Genomic DNA, 27819 nt, shown 5'->3' with positions numbered 1-27819 from the left:
CCCCTGCTCGCTCCCCCCCCCCCCACAGAAAGAAAGAAAGAAAGAAAGAAAGAAAGAAAGAAAGAAAGAAAGAAAAGAAAAGAAGAGAAAAGAAAGAGTATCCCTCCTGCCTTACCCTAGATTCTGCAGAAAGCAAAGCTGGAAAAAAAGGCCTAGTTTATTGGGAATGTAGTCCAGTGGTGTAGGACAGGGGGATTGAGACAGGAAAGAAAGAAAAGCCAGTACAAGGGTGCTTTACCACGTTGGCTTTTGCTGCAGGCAACTGGTACTCAACCCCACTGGGACCTTCTGGAGAACCTCGTGAAATGTCTCCTAGAACTCTCCACCTGGAAACTGTCAGCTTCCAACCCCCTCTGGACAAGAAGTAGCCCCACGGGCACTAACTACCCCCAAATTCCCAGGCTGCACATGTTCAAGCACAAAACTTGCCATGGTACCCCATGCCAAAGCAACAGAGAAGCTCCAGGGGCAGAAGCAAACTGTGAAATGTGCAAAACAGGTCGGCTGCACCAGCATGAGTCAGCTATTTACCTACAGAATGCTCCAGAATTCTATACAGGGGTAGAAGGCTGATTGAAACAGAAGGGGTGGGTGTGTACTAAAACCTTCTTCATCCTACCCCTTGGTTCTATCACTGTGCTCACCTGAGGTGCCCTCAACCATGGCTACAGTAACTGCAATCCTGTCCAGCATGGCTGCCGGAAGTCTCTTCTGTGAAGGTAGCTGAGGTGGAGGGGTGGGAGTGCAGTTAAGGGTGGCCTGTTGAGCCCAGCACTCTCCAAAAAGTGGCCACTATATATGAGGTAGATGGCCCACTCCTGCAGTGGCAGGGCCATGAGTAGAGAGGGGTAACTCTGGGTGCTAAAACAAAACTTGAGACCGACACAGAAAAAACTGGCCCACAAAGCTCACAGTCTGTCTACCGCCAAAGCCAATGGCTCCCCCAGGCTGCCCAATGCAGTCTTCTCTCCCCTTGAGACTACTGGTTTGTGTGAGGTAGTGAGGGAGGGGCTGTGTGGTTGGTCTAGGCCACACCCTCTGAGGAGATGCTGATAAAAAGGGAAAGCTGAGCAAGCTTCCTCAAATCATACATAGCACCCTACCCATCCCTTGCTGTGACTTAAACATTTCTGGTGAAGAACATCAGATCTTCTAGGGAGTAAAAGGAAGTTGGAAGATATATCACCCAAAGAAAAACTGAGAAACTTGCCATTATTTTGGAGACAGCAAGAAAAGAACATCTCAGAACTGGGGCCTCATCCTTTGATTTTTTTAACACAAGAGAAAAAGAGCAATTGTTCTTCAGCAGGTAAGTACATTTAATATTATCTTAATGTGGGATAGCGGTATGAATAGTTACCAATAACATGACTGCTTTTTTTTTTTCTTAAGTTTACTTATTTATTTTGAGAGAGGGAGCAGGAAAGAGAGAATCCCAAGCAGGTTCCGCACTGCCAGTGCAGAGCCTGATGCAGGATTCGAACTCACAAACTGTGAGGTCATGACCTGAGCCCAAACCAAGAGTCAGACCGTTAACCAACTGAACCACCCAGGCACCCCAATCTGACTGCTTTTTAAACAAACATACCATCACTCCTATCTCCAAGATGCATACCTATTTCCAAAGGAGCCTGCCGGGGTCTCATTCCCATAGGAGGCTGAGGCTTCCCAGCACAGTTGGAGAATCATCACCAGAATTATGGCTCATAAAATTCTGGTGAATAAATGAATCCAAGCTAATCCTGGTTAAAATGGAGTGTGGCTAATAAAACAATCAAGGGTGGCTGGAAAATGACCTCTGGGGTGGTTCCCAAAGAGGAGGCCCAAATGTCCTCTGGGCAGCATTGGACTATGTCTGTGGTGGCAACCTCAGAAGATCACATTGAAGCACAGCATTCTATTTCAGTTCTAAATTTTGATATATTTACTGAAAAAAGTCAGCTTACTCACATTATAGTACATAATATAACTAAGTTATATTTGCAATATGTCTTTTCCCTTTCTACTGATAAATTTTTCTATCTGAATCTGTTTTCTTTTTTTTAACATTTATTTATTTTTGAGACAGAGAGAGACAGAGCATGAACGGGGGAGGGTCAGAGAGAGAGGGGGACACAGAATCTGAAACAGGCTCCAGGCTCTGAGCCATCAGCACAGAGCCCGACGCGGGGCTGGAACTCACGGACCATGAGATCATGACCTGAGCCGAAGTCGGACGCTCAACCGACTGAGCCACCCAGGCGCCCCCTGAATCTGTTTTCTATCTGAATCTGTTGATTCAGATCCTCTACCCCTTTAAGACATGTCTTTGTTTTTATATATACATATATATACATATATATATACACATATGTATATATATGTATATATATATATGTATATGTATATGTTAATGTATTGAGAAGGAAGTACTTTCGTAACTTAAGTACTGCCTTGGACAAACTATGCCCTCACCGATATTTTGTGTTTCTTGGTATGTTTTGAAGAACACCAGAACTTTGGCTAACCGATATTGACTGCCCTTGTAGTTCTCTGTGCTTTTACCCAAAGTCTTAATCATCTCCATAAACAGAGCCATTCTATGGGAGAGCTGTGGTTAGTTTGGGGAACATGTACAAGGCAGGGTTACCTCCTTGGAGTTCCCCCAACCTTTGCTTTTCCCACAAGATTGTCTGCTTTAGAAGTTTCTCAGATTAAGATCGCCGACTCATTTCAGGCAGGCAACTAGGGAGTTTTACAACCCATACTAGGCCGACCTTCCTTCCTGGGTGACTCTTTTTCCTTTCCAGGTTTGAAAATAAACCCACAACCTTTTATATTCAGGAGTTTGGAGACCCAGGTACACCATTCATGGTGTGTTTTTGCAAACATCACAGGAGAACCCTCTGTATGAGACGATTGAATTGTCTTCTGCTCCTGCCTTGTGCTTGCTGGGAGTTACCCATGTCTAACTTGGTTTGAAATTGTTTTCATTCTCTACCCTACGCAGCAAAAGCCATGGATCACGCAGCAAAGTGGAAAACACCACTACTGAAGCACCCATATCCCAAGCTCTTTCCGCTCTTGATGCTAGCTAGTCTTTTTTACTTCTGTTCAGGTAAGGAACTTTCAGGAACTTGACTGAGTTTGCTACTTCAAAGTTTAGGTGGTGGTGTTTTCTGTGCTGCCCCCTTCTGTCACCCTGCAAGCTAACCTTCGGGGGCTGGATTTGGGAGGCTGTTGAGAAGAGCAGGGCTCATCCTGCTGAAGGATGGTTCTGACTTTATTTTTAAAATCCAAACAAAATATCTTCTTTCTGCTGAACAGCATACTACCTGGTTTCCCCAAAGTAAAGAGAAGAATCTGGCTTCAGCATGGTTTGCCGGTTTGCAAAGAGCCTGACATCAAAGGTCCTTAAAAGGTCTTAAAAGCTGCTAACTTAAAGCATGTCTGCACTGCAGGCATCACCCAGAATATCTAAGTGTGAGGGAAGGAGGCAGATGGATGGGGAGAGGAGTTTGGGCACATGGATTACTGGCCCGCAGTGGTGGTCGTCGTATATTTTCTGTCCTGGGCTGGAAATTTTGCTATTTCACATGGTTGCTGAATCAAGAGAACTGTGACTTAAGTTTCACAATTTATGCATCAGATATTATATATATACTTGGCAGTTATATGACCTTTCCAACAGTTACAGTTTTCTTCTGGTAAGTTAGGGGAGCACCCTCAAGTCTCCTGGGGAGTCTAAAGAGTTTAAAAATACTTAGAAGGAAACTTATACAGGCTTCCTGGAAATATGTGTGTGTGGAGGAACCAATGAAAAGGAGAATATAAAATTAAAACCAGAGTTTTAGCAATTATAGCAGGAAAATTAGAGGCAAGTGGAAGGAGATGATCTTTGAGCTAAAGAAAAATATTTAGGAAAGCACTTTGTCCTATAGCTACAGCCAGATTTCTTTGTTGCTGTACTGAGTCAACAAACAAATCCATGAACTTCTCATGCTTGAACACCTACTATGTACTTAAAAACTGTGCCTGGGAATCCTGTCCTCTAAGAGATTTGAGTGTGTTAGTTGGAGAAGGCAAAAGTAACCCACAGGCAAGTAAAGAGCAGTGAAGGGCCTGGTTCTGACTGTAAGAGCCTAAGACCAGGGAGGGCTGGGGCAGCTGGGCAGGCTTCTGGTGGAGGATGGGCAATGATGAGAGAATTCTGAGTAGGACAACAGCACAGAAAAAGGCACAAAGGTAAGGATGAGTCTGGCACAAGCAGTCTTCCTTTTGTTTACTCATTTATTAATTCAACAAATATTGAGCATCTCCTGTGTACAGGAGACTTTTCTTGGTCCTGGGGACAAGTTGCGAGCAAAATTGGTGAGGCTGTTGTCTTCATGGAAGTTATAGTCATTAGGAAGAACGTGAAAATCAATCAAAGAATCACTCAAATGAATGTATGAGCAACAAGCAATGTCTTCCTCTGCCAGGAGAGAGTGGTGAGGGAGATCTGGGTGAAGGTGGGAGAGCAGCATGTGGAGGAAACAAAGGAGCAGGAAAGTGAAAGCAGCTGGTGTTGGGGCAGGCGGAGGCAGGGACCAGATTCCATGGGGCTTGAAGGCCATGGTCAGGAATCTGAATGTTATTTAGAGCATACTGGGAAGCCATGGAAGTGTTTTAAGGAGTTGTGACATGGTCTATACCAGTGCTGCTCACACCTCGATGATACATATCAATCACCCAGGGGCCTTGTCAAAAGCAGGAGATTTTTAGGGCAGTGAAAAGACTCAGTATGATACTGTAATGGTGGATACATGTCGTTTTACGTTTGTCAAAACCCATAGGATGTATAGTGTCAAGAATGATCCCTAAAGTAAAGTGCAGACTTTGGTGATAATGTGTTAGTGTGTGTTCATTGATTGTCACAAATGTACCCTCTGGCATAGGATGTTGATGGTAGGGGAAGCTGTGTGCATGGACAAGATGGAGTATACAGGAACTCTCTGTACTTTCTATTCATTTTGCTATGAACCTAAAACTGCTCTAAAATAAAGTCTGTATATTTTTTTGAAAAATACAGTTTCTGCCTAGGTGGGTCAGGGAGGGGCCTGAGATTCTGCATTTTTTAACAAGCAGTCAGGTGATACCGACACTGTTGGGCCACAGCCCTTCAGTTTGAGTAGTAAAGTTCTGAAATGACGTTAAAAAAAAAAAAAGGTGTTGCTAGAGCAGAAAGAATGGCTTGTAGGGCTGACAGAGCCATTGGGTGAAACCTGTCAGGAGGCTGTTATAGACAGCTTTGATGAAGAGACTGGAGTCAGAGGGAGATGGGGGAATCGGAGGGTGTGTGTGATGTAGAATCAGGGAGAGTTTGCCAGACCGGGTGCAGCTAGGAGCTGAGCATGTCCTGTGGGAGGCAAGACTGGGTGAGATTATGGAGGCCTTTGCTTCAGGGAAAGAGATTTGGCACCCACCTTCCTCTCCTGGTCTGGTCCAGGAAGCTGCACTACCACCCACCCCCAGCCGTTGCTGCCCAGGACAGGTGACCTCTTTGTCCTGAAAAGGGAGGGGCCAGCTGAACTCCTCTCCACTTCTGGTTTGGTCTGTGGAGGCAAAACTAAAAACTCATGTACTCCAGAAACTGGTATGTATGTATGTATGTATGTATGTATGTATGTATTTTTAAATTTTTTAAATGTTTATTTTATTTCTGAGAGACATACAGAGTGCAAGCAGGGGAGGGACAGAGAGAGAGGCAGACACAGAATCCAAAGCAGGCTCCAGACTCTGAGTTGTCAGCACAGAGCCTGACGCAGGACTCAAACTCACAAACCGTGAGATCATGACCTGAGCCGAAGTCAAATGCTTAGCCAACTGAGACACCCAGGCACCCCCAGAAACTGGTATTTATAAGGCAGAGGATCTAACACGGTCGCTTTCAGAGGGGCTGACCTTGTCAGGCAGCTTTCTCTGAGGTGGGATATCTTCAGGGAAGCACAGCTCTAAGGGGAGTGGAGAGGCCTTTGATAGGAGTGGGCCACGGACATAAGAAAGGTGTTTCCCGTAAGTTTATGGCATGAGGAAAACTGAGCCACAGGGAAAAGAATGCCCTCAATGCACCACAGACACTCTTCCTGTCATGTATTGTCTGAGCGCTGCTGGCCAAGCATCCTAGAAGTCACAGTTCTTGCTGTGAGAACTCTGATATTCAATGTCCCTGAGCTTTTTAAAGATTTAAGTACTGTTTAGAGACACAAAAGGGTCAGACTTTATACAGAGTGCATAGGCTGGGTCTCAAGAGGAGAGAAAGTCAGGAGCAATGGAAAAAATCAGGTAACAAGTCTGAAGTCTGTTACCTGCTGGAGAGCAGATACTTCTCCCCCTTGTGTTCCCAGCACCAAGCCCAAGGCCAACAGGAGCCCCAGGTGTGCTGGTTCCCTTCATGAAAAGTACTTAGAAGTGTCCCCAAAGGTCACTTCCATTGGAAGGATATACACAGACCATTAGCAGTAAATCTCTAGATGGTGGGGTTATAGATGACTTTTAGGTGTTTCTATATTTTCCATTCTTTCTAAATTTAGTGTGTTTCCTTTAGAGTTAGGGAACATCTTTACTTAAAAAGGACTCTCAAGTCCCAGTGAGCTAACATACAGCCCAACACATGGGGATTTAATCTGTTCTGCCCAGCTGTGGGCACTTGGCTCAGTCCGGATGTCAGCCAGTTACCACAGTGATTCTGGCCTGTCCTGGGTGTGATTCAATAAATCACATGCTGCATATGACAGGAAAGTTAATTAAGGAAATGACAGGAAATTAAGTTTAAAATTTCTGTATAGTGTGTTACAATTAACTTAGCACTTTTACATCTGGGTATTATATGATTTACTTCATATAATCCCCGTGATAATTATGTAAAGTTTTAGTAGAGAATGTATTATGCCCCTTTTGTAGAGATTCCCAAGGAACCAATTTGTCCGAGGTTATGATTCTAATGTGCAAAAACCGATGGAGGCAGATCTCATCTCCTAATGTCTAGTCATGCATTCAGTAAATATTTATTGAGTGCCTACTTTGGGCCAGTCCCTGTTCTAGATTCTGTGGATATAATGATAAACTAAACGGATAAAGCTCCCCCCACCCGACCCCTCATTCCCATAGCCTCAGAAGTAACTACTGCTGAAGATAAACTTGAAGAGAAGTAAATCAGGGCAAGGGACTAACGAGGAGCAGCATGGATGAGGTCTGGGAGGAGGGCACTGGTTAGAGAGAGTCAAAGAAGGGCTCCCTGACAAAGGGAAATGAGGAACTGGGCTGTGTGGATGTCTGGGGAAGCAATGGTACACCTGTCATATGCCCACAACTGCAGAGGCATCTTCTGTGTGTTACCTCACAGAATCCTCATGCCCGCTTTGTTAGGTAAGTGTTGTTGTGCCCATCTGTAAAATAGTGAAGCAAGGTCAAAATTCAACTAGGTTTTAGGTAGTAATACTCAGATTTCAGGGACCTGACTCTCCCCTCCAGAGCCACTGAAGCACACAAAACACTTCAGAGACCTTTTAATTGTCTGCATGTAGCAGCCCTGAGTATGGAAGCTGGGTCCTGGTGGAATTTCCAAATTGCCCAGAAGATTTTTGGTTCCTCTTTTCAGTCTGGTTCTTCTTCAGCATGAGTGTGTGGTGAGAGGAGTTCACATAGGAACATTAGGATCCCATTGATGGTTACTGACCTTTAGAGAGACACCCACACTTCTCCTCAGATGGCTGGACAAAAACTCCTCAAGAGTCATCATTGAAGGGGTGCTTGCCTGGCTCAGTCAATAGAGCACATGACTCTTGATCTCAGGGTTGTGAGTTCAAGCCCCACATTGGGCGTGGAGCCTACTTAATTAACAACCAAAAAAAACCTTTTTTTAATTAAAAAAAAAGTCATTAGTCAAAGTAGCTCATTTTCAGTTAAGATTCCTCTTTTTTTCATTTTTGTTATTTTTATTTTTTTATTTTAGAGAGAGGAAGAGTGAGCAAGGGAAAGGGGCAGAGGGAGAGAAAGAGAGAATCTTAAGCAGGCTCCACACTGAAGGGCTCAATCCCACGACCCTGGGACTGAACTGGGACCTGAACTGAAATCAAGAGTCAGACACTCAACTGACTGAGCCATCTACGTGCCCCCGAGATTCCTCTTTTGCTAATGTCACCACATGTAAAAATTACTTAGAAATCCTGGATTCTTTTCGGGTGGGAACAAACAGATCATAGGGAAAGACCCTATTTAGAATCTCAGATGAATGAGCTGCTTTCTGTCGTGGTATCTGTAATGGCCAATCGCAAGACCAGAATCCTATGTATCTGACGTAACCCCTGAGTGAAATGAAAGGACCACAGGGTAGAAGTTGGGAGCAAGAGTTGGGGAAGGAAAGGAAAGTCTTATAGAAGACCTGCCATGTACTAGGGACTTTTCCATTTATATCATTTAATTGAATTTAATTTTACAGTGATTCTGAGAGGTAGGTATTACATACTTTTTACCGATGAGGAATTGGATTAATCAGCAAGTGGCTGAGCTGGGACTAGAATCCAAGTCAGTAGGAATCCGTAGTTGATGCTCCTACATACCAGTTTGCTTCTGCTGTATTTTTTTAATATAAAGTTTATTTATTTATTTTGAGAGACAGAAGGAGAGAGAGTGTGTGTGCATGCATGTGGGGGAGGGGCAGAGGGAGAGAGAGAGAATCCCAAGCAGTCTCTGCACTGTCAGCACAGAGCCCAAAGCGGACCTTGAACTCACAAAGCATTATCATGACCTGAGCCAAAACCAAAAGCCAACAGACCCTTAACTGACTGAGCCACCCAGGTGCCCTCTGCTGTATCTTTCTCAAAAGAGCTCAGGTTGCGGTGCCTGGGTGGCTCAGTCGGTTGACCGTCCAGCTTTTGATCTCGGCTCAGGTCATGATCTCACGATTTTGGGGGTCCGAGCCCTACATCGGGCTCTGTGCTGACAGCCTGAAGCCTGCCTGGGATTTTCTCTCTCTGCCCCACCCCCACTCATGCTGCGCACCCCCTCCCCCAAATAAATAAACATTAGACAAAAAAAGAACTCAGGTTATTTATCTATTATGTGCTCCTCTGAAGTATATCTTTTCATTTCTTCACTTTCTCAGTTATGTTCCCTAAAGCTGGGGGTGGCAGTGTTCTGTGCAATTGCCAAAAGGGGTGCCTGAGATCATTGGGAGTTTCCTCACACTGCTCTGAAGATACCCACCATTAAAAAACTTACTTCCTAATGCTGTGGGGGGCCCATGTCCAATCTTATGAAGGCCTGAAGAACAGCTGTTGAGGTAGAGAGGTGCTCGTGCTCCATGATCATGCTATCTAAGAAGAGAGAGGGACTGGAGACTGGATCCTTTGATAGGGCCTCCCCAGGGGATGCCAGGTGGCTCTGGGGGATAGGGGACATGATAGCATTGGTGGGGGAAGGAGTGGCTAGTGAAAGAGCTTGGGCTTGGGGGACTCTGCTTGTAGGTCAAGCGTAGCATAGGAAGAACGGCCATGCCTTCTGAACCAAAAAAATCAGAAAATATAGTCTGCCAGGGGAGTTTGGTGCTACTGATAAACGCTTAGGAGCTAACAAAAAGGTGGAGTTTGGATACTGAAATGTTGGTATTTCTGGAATATACTGATGGGAAAATGGGCAGAATGTTTTAAATGGGACCCTCTAATAGGGTAACTGTCACATGGATTGCGGATAGCTGAAAAGACAAGGACCGGATATAGATCCATTTAGCATTGCTGAAAAGGATAGAAATAGTCTGGGGGGGGGGGTGCACACTAACCTTGTCTGGTGGAAATGAGGGGAGTCAATTCAGCCTGAAGTCATGAGTTCATTCCAGGCCTGGAACAAAAATGACTGTGCTTCTCAAAGCAAAAATGTTCAATGGTGGGGTCTGGTTGGGGGTGTGGGCAGTGTTGGCCTACTTAATCCTGGAACCGGGGCCTAAAGTTGGGGAAACCAATAAACAAGGAGAGTGGCCTGAAAGGTCTGGGCCAGAAAGTGTGAAACAGGGGCAGCTTCCTCTTCTGGGCTTAGTTTTCTCACCTATAAATAAGACAACCAAAATGAACTGACATGGAAGTCCTTTTAAGATCTCACAGTCCAATGATTTCCATATTCCTCATTGGGCTGAGTACATTGTGTACCCATACTTAGCATTCATATGCTAGGTTGCCTAAAGTCCTCCTTTTTCTGGGACTAGTGGACCTTCTCCCTCACTGTCCATCGACAGATGAATGGAAAAGAAAATGGAGTATATACATATGATGGAATATTATCATTATCTTATTATTCCTTAAAAAAGGAAGAGATTCTGGTACATGCTAAAACATGGATGAAACTTGAGGACACTATGCTAAGTGAAATAAGCCAGTCACAAAAAGAAAATACTATATGATTCCAGTTATATGCAGTATCTAAAGTACTCAAATTCATAGAAACAGAACATTAAGTGGTGGTTACCAAGAGGTAAAAAAAAAAAAAAAAAAAAAAAAAAAAAGAAATGCATACAGAGTTCCAGATTTGCAAGATGAAAAGTTCTGGAGCTCTGTTTCACAACAATGTGAATATACCTAATACTACTAAACTGTACACTTAAAAATGGTTAAGATGGTATAGTTTACATTATTTTATTTTTTAAGAATTTATTTATTTTTAAATTTACATCCAAGTTAGTTAGCATATGGTACAACAATAATTTCAGGAGTAGATTCCTTAAACCCCTTACCCATTTAGCCCATGCCCCCTCCGACAACCCCTCCAGTAACCCTCTGTTTGTTCTCTACATTTAAGAGTCTCTTATGTTTTGTCCCCCTCCCTGTTTTTATATTATTTTTGCTTCCCTTCCTTTATGTTCATCTGTTTTGTATCTTAAATTCTTCATATGAGTGAAGTCATATGATATTTGTCTTTATCTGACTGGCTAATTTCACTTAGCATAATACCTTCTAGTTCCATCCACATAGTTGCAAATGGCAAGATTTCATTCCTTTTTTTTTTTTTTTTTAATTTTTTAAAATGTTTTTATTTATTTTTGAGACAGAGAGAGACCGAGCATGAGCAGGGGAGGGGCAGAGAGAGGGGGAGACACAGAATCTGAAGCGGGCTCCAGGCTCTGAGCTGTCAGCACAGAGCCCGACGCGGGGCTCGAACTCACAGTGCGTGAGATCATGACCTGAGCTGAAGTCGGACGCTCAACCGACTGAGCCACCCAGGCGCCCCATTGTATATATAAACCACATCTTCTTTATCCATTCATCCCTCAATGGAAATTTGGGCTCTTTCCATACTTTGGCTATTGTCGATAGTGCTGCTATAAACATTGGGGTGCTTGTGCCCCTTCAAAGCAGCACACCTGTATTCCTTGGTAAATACCTAGTAGTGCAGTTGCTGGGTCATAGGGTAGTTCTAGTTTTAATTTTTTGAGGAACCTCCATACTGTTTTCCCGAGTGGCTGCATCAGTTTGCGTTCCCACCAGCAGTGCAAAAGAGATCCTCTTTCTCCGCATCCTTGCCGACATCTGTTGTTGCCTGAGTTGTTAATGTTAGCCATTCTGACAGGTGTGAGATGGTATCTCATTATGGTTTTGATTTGTATTTCCCTGATGATGAGTGATGTTGAGCATTTTTTCATGTGTCAGTTGGCCATCTGGATGTCTTCTTTGGAAAAGTGTCTATTCATGTCTTTTGCCCATTTCTTCACTGGATTATTTGGTTTTTGGGTGTTGAGTTTGAGAAGTTCTTTGTAGATTTTGGATACTAACCCTTTATCTGATATGTCATTTGCAAATATCTTCTCCCATTCTGTCGGTCGCCTTTTAGTTTTGCTGATTGTTTCCTTTGCTGTGCAGAAGCTTTTTATTTTGATGAGGTCCCAGTAGTTAATTTTTGCTTTTGTTTCCCTTGCCTCCAGAGACATGTTGAGTAAGAAGTTGCTGAGGCCAAGGTCAGAGAGGTTTTTGCCTGCTTTCTCCTTGAGGATTTTGATGGCTTCCTGTCTTATGTTTAGGTCTCTTATCCATTTTGAGTTTACTTTTGCGTATGGTGTAAGAATGTGGTCCAGGTTCATTTTTCTGCATGTTGCTGTCCAGTTTTCCCAGCACCACTTGCTGAAGAGACTGTCTTTATTCCATTGGATATTCTTTCCTGCTTTGTCAGAGATTAATTGGCCATATGTTTGTGGGTCCATTTCTGAGTTCTCTATTCTATTCCATTGATCTAAGTGTCTGTTTTTGTGTCAGTACCATACTGTCTTGATGATTACAGCTTTGTAGTAGAGGCTAAAGTCTGGGATTATGATGCCTCCAGCTTTGGTCTTCTTCTTCAATATTACTTTGGCTATTCAGGGTCTTTTGTGGTTCCATACACTTTTTAGAATTGTTTGTTCTAGCTCTGTGAAGAATGCTGGTGTTATTTTGATGGGGATTGCTATTTTACATTTTTAAACCACAATGAAAAAAAATAGCTCTGGGGACCAAAATGATCAAAACCAAACTGAGTTCTCTGATCATGCTTAGTCACTAGGTACAACACCTTGAGTTTTGTTATTGACAACCCTGAATTCCTGCTTGAGCAGGAGTCCATATTTAATAAATACAAAATCTTTTCTTTCTGCCTCTCCTTAGGTATCATCCAGGTGAACAAGACAGTGGAAGAAGTAGCAGTACTATCCTGTGATTACAACATTTCCACCAAAGAACTGACGGAAATTCGAATCTATTGGCAAAAGGATGATGAAATGGTGTTGGCTGTCATGTCTGGCAAAGTGCAAGTGTGGCCCAAGTACAAGAACCGTACATTCACTGATGTCACCGATAACCACTCCATTGTGATCATGGCTCTGCGCCTGTCAGATAATGGCAAATACACCTGTATCATTCAAAAGATTGAAAAAGGGTCTTACAAAGTGAAACACCTGACTTCAGTGATGTTATTGGTCAGAGGTCAGTGGGATTTTTCTGATTTACTATAAACTGGCAGACTGTTGATGCCCTTAAAGATATACTCCTATTGATTTAGGAGTATTGAAACATTGAAAATGTTACCAAGGAGGGATGTATCTGCATTTAGGGTTAAGTAAGTCTGTAATGTTACAATAAACCCTAACTGATCTCTCAAGACATTCTGAAAATATTGATTAGTGTGTATTTCTTGCATTTTGACAGTCCAAATTCATGGCAGTCATCCTGAAGTGCCTTCTGAATCATAAGGGGACACATTTGATTTGATGTAGCTGTACTATTAACTGCTCTTGCTCCAGTAATATATTCTTGTGAAAGTATATTGAAAGGTATAAGAACAATGCAGGCATAAATATTTTTCAAATAGTATTTGAATGCCTATTACTATGGCTATTATATTATTTATATTTATTATTATATTTGAGGCTCACATCTAATGGTTATTCCTACAAAGTTAGACATTAGAGGATTGGATACATAATTTATGTGGCAGGGAAGAAAATTCATAAATCAAAGTCCTACTTATACGTCTATCGTGAAGGCAAGCATTTCTTGGATAGGAAGGAATCTTGCGTTTATCACAGGTGGTAGTTCTAGAGGATACTAATATAGCCTGAGCCCCTTGCTGAGAAATTACAGCCCTTGACCATTCCCTCATACTTGAAATTCAAACACATTTCTTTTTCTTCCTGGACACTTGGGCCTTTAGTGGAAACTAAACCTATTACTTAATGAAAGATAATCATTAACCTTGATAACAGATCATGTAAGTGGATCCTTGGCAAATTCTTCACTATTCTTCTCTGCAGTCTGCAGCTATTTTGAATCTTTCACTTTAGCACCCAAATCACACTTAAAGCTTAGGAAGTGAGCCAGTTGTATAGAATTATCTTAAACCTCACTCTGTACTCCCTACTCATGAAGACAGCAATAATTATATAGGGGTGTGATTTTAGGTGTTCTTCAAAGCCCACCTTCTCCAAAATTCTAACCTGCATTGATTCTGAGAATCCCCACCATTATTGCTGCTCCTGCTTAGTTTCAGCACTTTTCCCCCTATGAGATCTCTGTTAAAAATGAAAATGTTTTACCTGGGGAGGAGGTAGCACCACAAACATATTAACCTGTATTAGTTAACGCATTGGCTATAGTCCTTCCTCTAATGGAATACCTAATGGGAAGTTGACTTAGGACTATGTACATTTTTTTAAATTTTTTTTCAATATATGAAATTTATTGTCAAATTGGTTTCCATACAACACCCAGTGCTCATCCCAAAAGGTGCATTTTGATAGAAGGATGAAGAATAAAACCCAAGAGGGAAAAGAGTCAGAGTCTCAGGGAGTGCAAGACTACAGCAGGAGACCAAGGACAGCCAAGAAGGCAACATGAGAGTGCTAGGGGCCTCAAAAGGGCCGGGAGGGGGTGCCGTGGTAGGCACCAAAGTCAGAAAGGGGAAGACAAAAAGGGAAGTTTCACTTGCTTCATTTGACTCAGAACCAATCAATTCTGATTTTTCCATCTCAGAGCAGTGCTTCTCAAATGTTAAGGTTCCTATGAATCACTTGGAGATCTTATTAAAACGCAGAGTCAAATTCAGTAGGTCTGGGGTTGGATCTTCAATTCTGCGCCAACAGACTACCAAGTGATGCCTATATGGCTACTGTATGGTACGGTATGGCACAGTGATGCCTGTATGGTATGGACCACAGTTTGAGAAACAAGAAATTAAATAATCACTGTTTGACTAGGGTGATCACTGTCCCACTTTGCCTAAGACTGAGAATTTTCCTCAAACGTGAGGTTTTCAGTGCCAAACCTGGGAAAATCTCAGGCTAACCAGGACAAGTTGGTTTCTCTACATTTGCCTAAGATTGCAAAATGATATTATATCAGCATAGCAGTATATAAAAGCCTCCATTAACCAGCATTTGGAGGAAGTAGCTATACTAGTTAACAGATTAACTAGGATAACAGATTTTTAGCTTTCTAACATATGTGCACCTCTTCTTCCAGTAAGATATTTTTACCCTACCCATTAAGATTGGTGAAAACATGGGTTAATTCATTAAAATGAGATACAAAGGAGTAATTCTTTGATAGTTCACAGTCTTGCAAGGCCTTAAGTACTATTACTTGATATGGATCACCTCCCTGAAGTGATAGGAGATAGCTGAGGCTGTTCTAAGCCTAGCCAGACCTTGCAAAGATGGTTTTTAATAGATAGAATATTTTTAATATTCTTGTGGTTAAGTATCTCTCAGAAAAGCAGCATGCAGAAATGAACATGAATCATAATTTAGGATATGAGTTACTTGGATTTGTTATTCCAGGTTAAAACACATAACAATGATGTTATAAGAAATAAAGGGAATATTCTTTTTTTTTTTTTTTTTTTTTTTTTTAAGATTTTAAGTAACCTCTACACCCAACTTGGGCCTTGAACTTACAACCTCAAGATCAAGAGTTGCATGCTCCACAGACTGAGCCACCCATGTGCCCTACAAAGGGAATATTCTTGATGTCAGCTACCATTGTAATGATCTCATCTTATAAGATAAATTTAAGAAGTAGAAATGTCAAACTAAAAATGGTTCAGGAAAATGTCAAACTTAATTTAGAGACAGAGTTGATTCAAAAAAGGTGACTTCACCTCCAACCAAATGCAAGCTTTTCTTTTTCCTGGCAATTCTAATCACTTGACATAACTTCCCCTTTCTCTTATTATTCACAGTTCTGCCAGGCGGTTTGGGAAGTTTTCCCCTGAGCAACTTGATATAAATGAGGGAGCTCATCTAAGAGGGCAAATTTGAGACCCACCTAAGTCAGTCTATTAACTGATTTCCTGTGTGTCAGGCTCTGTGCTTTATGATTTATATTAATGATGTCATTTAATGCTTACAACCCTGGAAGGCAAGTGTTATTATCCCCATCTTACATATGAGCAAAGTAAAACCGAAAGTGGTTAAGCGATTGGCCCAGGGTTAAAGGGCAAAACTGGTTTTAAAGCTTGCTGTTGGATCTTGGCCAGTCTGTGCCTTAAAGGAATCTTTAGTAATCATGTATGGTTCACAGATGGTCTTTTCAAAAACCCCAACTTTCTGGAGAAGCACAGTCTTCATGAGTGGCTTCAGTTTTGCATTGTTTGTCTTGTATTAAAAGAAAATCCAAGTGGTACAATTTGTTTACATTGTGATACTTTTTTTTTTTTTTAAGTAGGCGTCACACCCAGCACAGAGCCCAATGCCCATGCGGAGCTTGAAATCATGACCCTGAGATCAAGACCTGAGCTGATACCAAGAGTCGGACGCTTAATCGACTGAGCCACCCAGGCATCCCAATGATACTTTCTAAATAAACTCTTAAAAAAAAAAAAACAAAAAAACCTGCTGTTGATTACTATTATGCTATACTACACCTCTTTGTGGAACTCCAAATTGTGAAAAGAAAACTAACTGTATGGATGGGATGAAGTATCTGGGGCTTGGTTCCCCACATTCAGGCTGAGAAGTATAAATTTCTTTAGGCCTAAGAATAAGGAAAAAAATGGGTAAAGGAGCTTTCTCCCATGTTCTCTGCAGTCATTTCACCATGCTTTGTTTTGTATATGCTTTTGTATCATATTGGGAGTCAAATATACAAATGAAAGAGTGCCTCAAGTATCTCAGAGGAATGCTAGGAAGTCTCTTCTGTCCTTGTAACACATATCAGAACAGCAAGGGAGTCAGCAAAGTATAGTGGTTGAGATCACAGGCTCAGTGTTGTACAATTTGGACAGAGGTTTATCTTATTAAAGACTACTTTTGAAAAAGTAAGGGCATGCTAAAGAAAATTTAGAGTAGTGGTTATCTCAAGTGTGGAAATAGGGAGACAACAAAGGCGTGACCATACAACCAGATTTGCATAAGTTACAGTCAATGTGCTGGCTTTCAAGTTGGATGTGCTGGCTTTCGCGGGTATTTTTTACAGTATTAATTAATAAATAGATCAATAAAAGAGCCATTTTATCTACCTCAAATATTAGGAAGAAAGGGAAGAAAAGAAAGGCAGGAAAGGAAAGGAGAAGAAAAAGCAGGCAAGAGAAGAGAAGAGGAAGAAAAGGAAGGTTCTGGTATCAGAAAAATTTGAATTGATACCCCAGTTTTGCCACTTACTCATGATTTCTCTCAGCCTCAATCTGATTATTTATAAAATGTAAATTAGGTTAAATCATATGAAATTGCTGATATTTGGTCTTTCTTGATGTATACCTGCCTCCTAGGATTGTTGTAGAGATGAAATGAGAGAGTGTCCAGACCTAAAAAACATTAAGAGTTCAATAAATGTTGTCTATTATTTTTCGCTTCACTTCTTACAAACGCAAATACTATGTCTATATCTATTCATATAAATCTACTTCTTTCTATAAGTGGTCTCCTACCTCCATCAAAAGTGATGAAGAATTGGGGTGCCTGGCTGGTTCAGTCGGAAGAGCATGTGGCTCTTGATCTCAGGGTCATGAGTTCGAGTCCCACAAGGGGTGTAGAGATCTTTAAAAAAAAGTGATGAAGAATTGTTATACCCAATTCAAACCAAAGTTAATCTTTGGATCATACAGAAGTATTAATGATTTGTGGGAAGTTGTAAATTATATCTCATTTTATTATTCTTATTAAAACCATATAATTTATTTTTAAAAAAAACCAACAACCTCACTTCTCCCACCCCACCCCCAATACATGACAATATGTACTTACATCCTTGTTCTTTCTTCAGCTGACTTCCCTGTCCCTAGTATAACTGATCTTGGAAATCCATCTCATAACATCAAAAGGATAATGTGCTTAACTTCTGGAGGTTTTCCAAAGCCTCACCTCTCCTGGTTGGAAAATGAAGAAGAATTAAATGCCGTCAACACAACAGTTTCCCAAGATCCTGAAACTGAGCTCTACACTATTAGCAGTGAACTGGATTTCAATATGACAAACAACCATAGCTTCCTGTGTCTTGTCAAGTATGGAAACTTAATAGTATCACAGATCTTCAACTGGCAAAAATGTAAGTAACATAGTTCTGGGGAGTTTCTACTATGTAAAATCTAAAAAGAAAATAACTCAGCCAGATACATTGTAGAATTATGCATACTGACTTTGATAGCATTTCCTGTAGTATTTTTAGACCCACAAATGTTATGGTGACTTAAGGTCACTGTATAACGTGTGACCATAATGTTACTAGACTAATTGTTTTTAAAATAAACTTTCTAAAATTGAGACATCCAAATATCAAGTGGTCAGCTTAGGAAGTCATTATAACAATAGTGTTGATATCGGAAGCACTAAAATTTGTCCTTCTTTGGACTTGCCATTAGGGCTTTGGTGCTTTCTTTTTGGGTACCTCCTTCCCATTGTCCCATGGTGTCAAATAATTGTCTTTTGTGGGTGAATGTGCCTTTTAAGAACTACTGGTTCATTCAGAACCAAGTCTGGTAAAGAAGGTAAATGACAAGGTACTTGAGGACAATGCCTGAAAAGAAGGTCATTTTTGCCCAAACACCATGACCAAATACTTTACCCTTCAGGTAGTAAACATACAGAATTTTCTGTCCCCAAGAGGTGAAATCATTTGAAAATATAAAATAGGAAAAGCTGGGCTTGTACCAATTTATGCATGTTAAACCCTTAGTAGGTTATTACAGAACTCAGATTCTTGAAATAAGTGTCTAACTTCTATGGCTGATTATATGGAAGACCAGCAGGTCTCTCCCTCACCCCCTGAGCCCACTCCTAATGACATGTTTTGTGGATGCATAGTAATAAACAATATACTGAATCTCATATACACTGAGTGGCACATGGATACATAGTATAACATATAATGTATAGCGTGTCTTCCTCTTATCTTTACTTGTAATAGAGGAGATATTTTAGATGGTCTAGTAGCTCATTCTAGCTAATGAGCTAGATTTACTGTAGATCTTTCCTTCTTGAGGTGAACTCATTCATTATTTTTCTCAATAGGTAATGAGTAAAATTTCCTGGGAAAATTAGTTCAAATGCAGACAAAATTTTGACATGTTTTTATTAATAGTCCAAGCTCATTTCTTTCAATCATCTTTTATGTGTTCTAAAAAATTTATAAAACTGAGGTTTGAATCATATAGCTTATTAATTCAGCATTACTTTTCAGTTTATTAATATATCATTATTTAATCAATTGTAGATTATTGTGATTAAGGTAGGGAGTAAGTAGTCCACAGAAGAGTAATAGCTTCAGTTATCTTATTTTGGACATTATAGTTGGACTATGAATGTATATGATATTTTAGGACAGTAATTGGCAAATATTTTCAGAAAAGTAATATTTCAGTAAATATTTTAGTCTTTGTAGGTCATATGGTCTCTGGCTGGCACCAACTCAATTTTGCTCAATTTTACAGCATGGAAGCTGCCATAGACAAGACATAAATGAAGGCTATGGCTGTGTTCCAACAAAAGTTTATTCTAAAAAAGAGGGAGTAGGCCAGGTTTGGCCTGTAATTTGCTAACTTACAGGAAACAGAATGTAGCCCATTCAAATAAAAGGATGGAGCTGCTATTTAAAGATGATTTAGACCACCCAGCTTTATCATCTTTTCCCTAATATGCCTTCTCTCAATTCTTCCCTCAAGCTAAGGATGAACAGTACCCCTTTTCAGTCTAATGAAAAATACTAGGTCTTTACCCTCTTTGGTCTACAGTTACAACAATTAATGGAAAGATGATTAAGTACATGTGTTTGTTCATTTCTTTGTTCATTCAATCTTTATTAAGTAGTTATCAGCTATTAAGCATCTTGATAGATACTAGCCTTGATGGTCAGAGAGCTTTAGTATATCAATACTTTAAATCTCATTTATTGAACTATAGTCATCATTAAGAGTCAAAAGCAAATAATGTATTTGTGGCTGGTCAAGGGCTGACTGCATAAACAAACAAAAATTAGGCATACAGTTCATAGAAATGTTATAAGTCAATGTGAGTGAAGCTTTACTATATAAGTACCCACTCAAAAATAAATAAATAAATAAAACACCCAGGGGCACCTGGGTAGCTTAGTCAGTTCAGTGGCCAACTCTTGACTTTGGCTTAGGTCATGATCCCAGGGTCATAGGTTTGAGGACGCATGTCATGCTTAACACTTAGCGTGGAGCCTGCTTAAGATTCTTTCTTTCTCCCTCTGCCCCTCTCCCCTGCTCGCAAGCTCGCTCTCTCTCTAAAATAAAAAAATAAAATAAAAGTTAATTAATTTATTAGTTAAAATTTATTAAATAAATTAAAATTTATTTATTTATTAAATTCATTAATTTATTAATGAAAAACATACACACACATTTATTAATGAAACAGATTGGGTCCATGATTCTTTGAGTCTGGATCTGCCAAATTGGTTAACCCTTGATACAGTGGAAGGCACATAGGTTTGTGGAAGGGGGTAAATCAGGGCATCCCACTCATGGTGTGTCTGATAAGCATGTGTAGATGTCTCACATAACTCTGCAGTTAGGGTTCTGAGTCTGCTCTGTGGCACATGTACTAGGTTCCTAATTGGCATCATGACAGAGCCAGTTTGCCGTGACTAGTTCCTCCTTTTTTCTCTCAAACAAACATCCTCTTTCTAGGCTGCCTGAGGCTTGAGGATGGATGGGAAGTGGCCTTCCTTCTGAGTGGAAGCCAGGAGTGAGTCGGAATCTGAAACTTTTAGACTCCCAGGATAATAACCAGAGAGCCCCCTTGTCATTCTGGTCGTTTGAGGCCAATCCTGGTAATCACGCATCTTCATGCAATCTAAAGAAAACCAAAGTTACCTAGTGTCTAAGTGGCAGAAGCACTATAATCAAATGTGCATTTTAGAATGATTACTGGGGCAGAATGTGTAGTTATTATTAGAGCCTAGGAAACCAGAGGCAAAGAGACCAAATGTAGACTACTAAGGTGGGCGAGAAGAAAAACCTGAACTAAGGCAGTTGCTGCATGAGATTTTGGGGAAAGGAACCAATTGCAGAGGTATCCTGAATACAGAATAGAAAGTCCATGGGAACCTACTGGGAAGTGAGCACAAAAAGAAGCCTTTACTCTTATTTAGGTAACTAATGGTGTTGCTGTTCACTGAGATGGGTGAATATAGGTGGAAGATATGCTTTGGAAAGAATATATTGAGTTCAGTTTAAATCAGGTGGAAATGCTAGCATCCAGCCATCTAGTTGGCAGCTGGAAATTCAAATCTGGAGTTCAGAAATGAGATCAGAAATATGATATGCAGATTTAGAAATCAGATGATATTTTAAATCTTGGGTGTGGATGAGATCACCCAGGAAGACTGGGGCCAGAGACAGGAGAATGGGACCACAGATGGAACCATGAGAGCAACGGTATTTGAAGAACAAGAGGAGGAAGAGCCTGCAAAGGAAACGGAGTCGGAACAAACAGAAGGAGAAGAAGGTGGTGTCATAGAAGTCCAAGGAGGAGGAGGCTTCAACTGGGCCACATGCTGAAGAGAATAAGCTGAAGACCAACATTTATCCTCAAGCCGTGGTAATCAGAAAAATGAAAAAGCAAAAAGTTAGCAAATGTTCAATATTGATTTGTAAACTATTCCAGAGAAGTCAGATGAGCTGCTAATATTTCTTTTGTGTCCCTGTCCTTTCTCTAGATGCCATTGCTAACTACTAAAGAATAAACAATGTAGCTACTGCTCCTGATCAGCAGGGACAGACAGCAGTCCCACATCCCTGTCTTCTCTCCACCCACATTGTTCCCTGTGTCCCCCTGTTCTCTCTGTTCTGTGTTCTACAGCTGCTAGCTGGTTTGCAGAGCTCCCCTCCAGGATGACCCCACCTAATACCAAACCACAGCTACTCTTAGTTCTTTGCTATGCCTCTTCTATCCGTCCAGAAGCTCTAGGCTGGACAGTGAAAATTAAATGTGTATCTGAAAATAAATGCAAAAGAGCTCCTGTAGCTTTAGGCAGCCACTGTGAGGTGTGTGTGTGTGTGTGTGTGTGTGTGTTAAGAGAATGTGCTGAGAGAAAGGGAAAAGGCATGACAGATCTAGAAAAAGAAAAATAAGGCATATCTAGAACATGATGTCAAATAATTATTAATAACACATAGTTATATCAGCTATAAAAATGAGATATAAAGACAAGAATGCTGTTAAAGTATCTCCTTAGAATCTTTTTCATGTCAATTTAACTCAGTAAATGCAACTTCCAAAATGTCTTTTTCACATTTGATATCTGACATCTGGATATTAGTTGCCCACAAATATGTGTCCGATCAAAGAGTTACACAAGAAAAATGCTAGCAGCTGCACAGTGGATGAGCAGAGAAAGCAGTGAAATACTCTATAGTTGTGTCAACATAAGAGGCATAGAATATGGCAGGTGGAAACATATGAGAGCTGACACTCTTCTTTTCCCTCCACAGCAGAGCCACAGCCTTCTAATAATCAGCTCTGGATCATTATCCTGAGCTCAGTAGTAAGTGGGATTGTTGTGATCACTGCACTTACCTTAAGATGCCTAGTCCACAGTAAGTACTATCGTACTATCATTCTGACCTTGATTCCTGGAAGCCCAAACTCCATCAGTATGGGTCAGCGTCTCTCTGAGGTTTTAGCCTCGGTTATACCCTCCTCCCATTTTATGGAAACTTTAGTGTCTCATTTACGTGTCTCACCAAGTTCTGTTCATCCACTGGACAGACGTTTCTCGGACACCTACTATGTGCCCCGTTCTCTACTAGGCACTGGAGTTACAAGTATGAGCAATCACTCCCCTCAAGACACATTCTAGTTTAGTCCTTTTATTTTCCCCCCTAACTTTATATTTTCTTGGAGACGCTGAGGCCTGCTAACTAATTTGAAAACATTTCTGATGCAAAGTGATATTCTAATCTTTGATTTTCAATTGGAGAAAAGTCAGAATGCCAAGGTTTGGGGCTAAGACTCATCCCACAGGTAGGATAAAAAGGTCTGATGGGCTCAAGGATGATTTTGATACAGACTGCCCAGCCTCACCCCTCTAGTTCAGGATTTCCCATTCTTAATACTACTGACATTTGGGGCCAGATAATTCTTTGTTTTAGGGTTCTGTTCTGTGCATCGTAGCATATTTAGCAGCATCTCTAGGCTCTACTCACTATATGCCAGTAGCACCCCTGCCCCAGTTGTGACAACCAAAAATGTCCCTGTTACATTACAAATGTCCCGGGGAGGGTGTGGGGGGAGGGGGTGGTTAGAAATCTCCCTGGTTTAAGAACCACTGACCTAGTTTTAACCCAGCAAAGGCTTGCTGAGATATATGGGCACCATTTAAGGGAAACTAACCTATCTAAATCTTTACTGTTTGTGCTTGTTTTCAAGGACCTGCTGCAAGGTGGAGACAAAGAGAAATGGGGAGAGCGCGGAAATGGAAAAGATCTCACCTGTCTACATAGATTCTGCAGAACCACTGTATGAGCAGAGCGTCTGGAGGTAGCCTCTTTAGCTCTTCTCTACTAGGGTGGAATATATGAGATACATGGATTATGAGGCACAGCGCTTTCTTCCTCTCAGCACCAAATTTAAGCTCTTTCACCTACTAGTACTAACCTCAATTAAAAACTTAATTCAGGTTACTCTAAACAGGTGATTGGCATCTCTTTTCCCCACATACGACTTGCTTATTGTATAACCTCTTTCTCTGCTGTACCATTCTGCCATGTTGAAATGTCTCCCTCTTGTCAGTCAACTCAGTGTCTTTCATTACCTATAAAACACTACTTTAAGTGCATCTTGAATATTCCTGGCCCAACTCCTTGTGCTGATCATTCCTTTTCCCCTGTATCCTTCACTGATGGACACTGATTGGGGTCACTTACTGGTCACTCTGTACCACCTCAGTAACATCCTCTTTGGTCTCCCTGCCTCTTATAGAGCCATCCTACTAACCCAGTGACAGAGCTAAATTTCATAATCACTTCTCCATGTCATTTTTCCCACTTAAAAACTCAGAAGAGACCCCCCCGCCCATGCCTCGAAAAGTTCCAAGACTTTGAACTTTCCACATTTCAGTCGATCTCTTTAGTATAAACATTCTCAGTTCTTTCAACTGTTCTCCATGTAGTAGTTCCAGAAGCTTCATGTGAATACACTAAATGTCAACAAATGGAGTCCAGGACTTTAGATATGGTCTAATTCTACATACAATGAGAAAATTACTATCTGGGATCTGAAATGTTCTTTATGTTAAGGAAGCCTAACACAGCATCAGCTTTTTTTGAGTCACAGTATTAACGTACATCAATTTTGTATTATCCTAAACTACCCAGTTCTTTTCAGTAAGAGAAACATTAGAATCCAAGAGAATGATACCAGATCCAGGGTGGTTGATAGCCTCCATAAACAGTTCCATTTTGACTTACAAAGTTAGGGTGGAAAAGTATAAGAAATGCGAGTCTCTCTGCTGAATCATTAACTGTGAACTTGCAGGAAATATGGCAGATAAAAAAAACCATGTTGAAGACACCATGAAGATAGAGTCAGCCAAATCCAGGATGTGAGAAATTATAAGACAAATGACCCAATTTCTTCAACAAATAAATGGCAGAGAAAGGAGTGTTATAGATCAAAAGAAACCTGAGACATATGAATGAAAAGTAACATTTGTTTCTTGTTTACTCTGTGATTCAAACAAGCCAATTGTCAAAATACATTTTTTAGGTAATTGGAGAAAATTGAACACCATCTGTATGTTAGATGTTAATGAATTGTTTATTAATCTTGTTAGATATGATAATGCTGTAATTATGCTAACATAAGCATCACCTATGAGAAATACATACATACTCAAGCATCTGCACATAAAATGATGTGCTACCTAGGATTTAAAATTCTCTGAAGAAATTAAAATTTGGGTAGGCATAGGGAAAGATGAAACAAGAATAGCAGAAAATGCATAGTTGTAAGCTAGTGAGGAGGCCCATGAATTCACTGAATCTAGTCTTCTATGCAATGTATAAACCTCTCTGAAATAGGCTGGTGCCTTTGGGCTATTAGTATGAATGTAACTTTCTATAGTGTTACTATCATTGAAGAAATAAAGATGTTTTCACAGGGGGGAAAAAAAAGAAACAAGAGTCTATGGAGTTACCTTTACAAAACAAAAGGAAATTAAACACAACACCTGAGATTTATATAATAGGTTTTGTTTTACAAAAGCATTATTTCATTTTAGTCTTATAAAAATCTCTATGAGCAAGTTCTTTACATCCATTTTATAGGAAAGAAACCTGAGGCACCCTCCCACAGGCTGAGTGATTTTCCCAAGGTCGGGCAGGCAAGGAGCAAAGCCAGAACTCAAACTGGGCATTAAGCTCCTGTTCCTTTCACACCATAGCAGCCTATACACATTTCCCCACAATAGTCTCTCAGTTTCCTATCCTGTTTTCTTTACAACTGCTTTAGGATGCTCTGTCCAGGATGTCCCCCTCAGTTCTGTGATTACCTAGAGCTTCCCTGACTTCCCTTATTAACAGTCTTCTGCTCAGTTGGCTGATACCTCATATTGAAGCCATGGGTCCAGTCTTCTACATGGCCATCTTGCCCAGTTCAAGCAACAATGCCTTTGAACTGCTGTAGCAGTGCTATCTTGAGCACATCACATTCCATCCCGGGTTTATTTTCACATGCTGTGTCTTATATTCTTTACTAAATTGTAGGCTTATTGAGAACAACCATGCCTGATATGTCTGTTTGCCTCATAGGTAGAAGAGTATTGCCTTGATCAATAGTTTGGTTGTTTGATAACTGGTGGTTAATATTTGTCTGACATTTCATGTATCAAAAATTGCCAGACTTGTCCTAAATTCTCCCATAATTCAGACTTCCCTTTATATTCTTTAGCCATCAAGATTACTATCTACAATGCCCCCTCAATTTGGGAGCACCTATGTGATAAAAAATATAAAATTTTAAAATGTTTTCTTCCTTTGGGGATTTAGGGTTTAAAGTATTTTATTTGTTTGTTTCCTCAGGTCCCACCTCCATCTTAGATTGACCTCTTTGAATTTCCTCAGATGGCCAGGATTATCCCACCTTGTACTTCATGTATCTGTTTTCTAGGAGCCTCTTCATTTCAGTGGCTCTGCAGAAAGTGACTAGTGGGATACAGTGGGAACATTAGTAGCTCTGGTAGGCTTGGTCAAAGAATTTAGAAACACAGAATTGCTTGAGCCTGGAAGAGACATTTGAAAATACTTGTTAATGACAAGGACATCAAGGCCCAGGAGGTGACCTGAATGATCAAGGCCAGAGCCAGAACCCAGATTTCCTGTGTCTGGTGCTCTTTTCCATCATCAGTCTGGGTCTGTGGTATTAACTGGTGTATATATACATACACACCAGTCACAACGTTTCTGGAAAAAGAATTTGTTCAATGTCAGGCCAACTTTATGGACTTGATCTGACGCAACACTGGAGGACTTTATGTTGTAAAAAGCAATCTGATGCTAATGTGTGGGTAGTATGCTGGTATGTATACCAATATGAGGATAATGGAACATTGTCTATGTGTAGCCAGTATTTCATTTTCCTTTGTGCTCTCCTCTGTTGCTCTCCCACTTCTCTATCAGGTTCTGGAGAAAGACCTATCCAAAACTAATATCCTCTGATGTGTAAGATGAATGACTTATACACTTCAAAACAATAGCCAGGTTGGAGAGGGATAGTCACATCCTACTGGTTCATATTGGACTGATAATCTCCTTAAATGGCTTCATGTTGTTTAACCTCGTTTATAAAATATTTATGAGAAAGTTCTCATTTAAAATGAGATAGGTTTTTATTGTGTATTACTAAACAGTAAGCTATCTTTAGAAATTGAGGTAATGAAAGTAGCATTCCATAGAGCTTCCTCAGATCACTAAAGTGGCTTTTCCTCCTTGGCATTTCTGATCCTTCTGACATCAGCAGAGAATTGAAAAGAAGTGGCAAACTGCTACTCCTGTGTTACTCATGACTCCCCTTTCTCTGACGTTGCCTTCCACAACTCAGTGGACCAGGAAGTGGTCCTTGGTCCTAACTTAAGCTGGAGGAATCAGATATTCTCATTTGAAAATTTGAAGTTGGATAGCAAGTTGACCAAGTATCTCAAATATGGCTAGATTTAAAACATTTAATTTTGGTAGCTATAAAAGGACTGAATTATGCTATATAGTCTAAGAAACAGAAGTACACTTTTAAATGGTTGCTCTCAGAACAAAATCACGGAAGAAATAAAAGTAGGAGACTGACAAAAACTTTAAGCAAAATACAAAAAAAAAAGGGAGTTGCTGCATTTGGTTAAGATTAATAATCCTTAGACATGATCAAAAGGAGACCTCAAGAAGTAGTCACAAAACAGAAGACACCTAAGAGAGCTTATTTATATTTAAAATAAGTTATATTGTTACTTATTACATTTGATAAATGTGTCAGTACTATTTTTTTCAAAAAGTGGTTATTTTACCTCTATTCTGATATTTTTGTGATACTAAAAAAATTATTTTAAAAACCAACCACCTAGTTTTATAATTTCTAGTTGGGAGAATTTAATCTATATGTGTATATGAATAAAGCAATAAAGAGATTGACTAACTGCCAATTTGTCAGCAATTTATGAATAGGATAATTAAGAAAAACAGGTTTTATGGAATGTGGTGAGGACATATAAATCGTGGTAAAAATATACTTGTGCACAGGTTCTTCTATCCTTATAACTACTACTATTTGTTTTTCTATCATCCCCTGTGGGCCAGGGCATTGTGTTACACTCTACATGCATCATTTCATTTAATACCCATTGTGAT

General features: G+C 40.4%; 1 protein-coding gene across 3 annotated transcripts in view; it reads left to right on the top strand.

The window, feature by feature from the left end:
• CD80 (CD80 molecule) overlaps positions 1-27439 on the top strand; it is a 28785-nt gene extending 1346 nt beyond the window's left edge. The window contains exons 2-8 of one of the 3 annotated variants that reach the window (XM_042954518.1): positions 259-1309; positions 2990-3097; positions 12639-12956; positions 17730-18011; positions 22420-22524; positions 23357-23467; positions 26008-27439. In XM_042954518.1, the coding sequence (XP_042810452.1) occupies positions 2998-3097; positions 12639-12956; positions 17730-18011; positions 22420-22524; positions 23357-23430 (879 nt within the window). In that variant the 5' untranslated portion in view covers positions 259-1309; positions 2990-2997 and the 3' untranslated portion in view covers positions 23431-23467; positions 26008-27439. Of the gene's footprint in view, positions 1-83; positions 1310-2989; positions 3098-12638; positions 12957-17729; positions 18012-22419; positions 22525-23356; positions 23468-26007 lie in introns of those variants that run through there. The other 2 variants (XM_042954517.1, XM_042954519.1) reach the window with 2 other exon arrangements.
• The last annotated feature ends 380 nt before the right edge of the window (positions 27440-27819 follow it).

Source organism: Panthera leo, chromosome C2, assembly GCF_018350215.1.
Source record: "Panthera leo isolate Ple1 chromosome C2, P.leo_Ple1_pat1.1, whole genome shotgun sequence".
NCBI classification, from domain to species: Eukaryota; Metazoa; Chordata; class Mammalia; order Carnivora; family Felidae; genus Panthera; species Panthera leo.
Note: the sequence above shows the minus strand (reverse complement) of the source record. Positions and strands in the feature narration are given on the sequence as shown.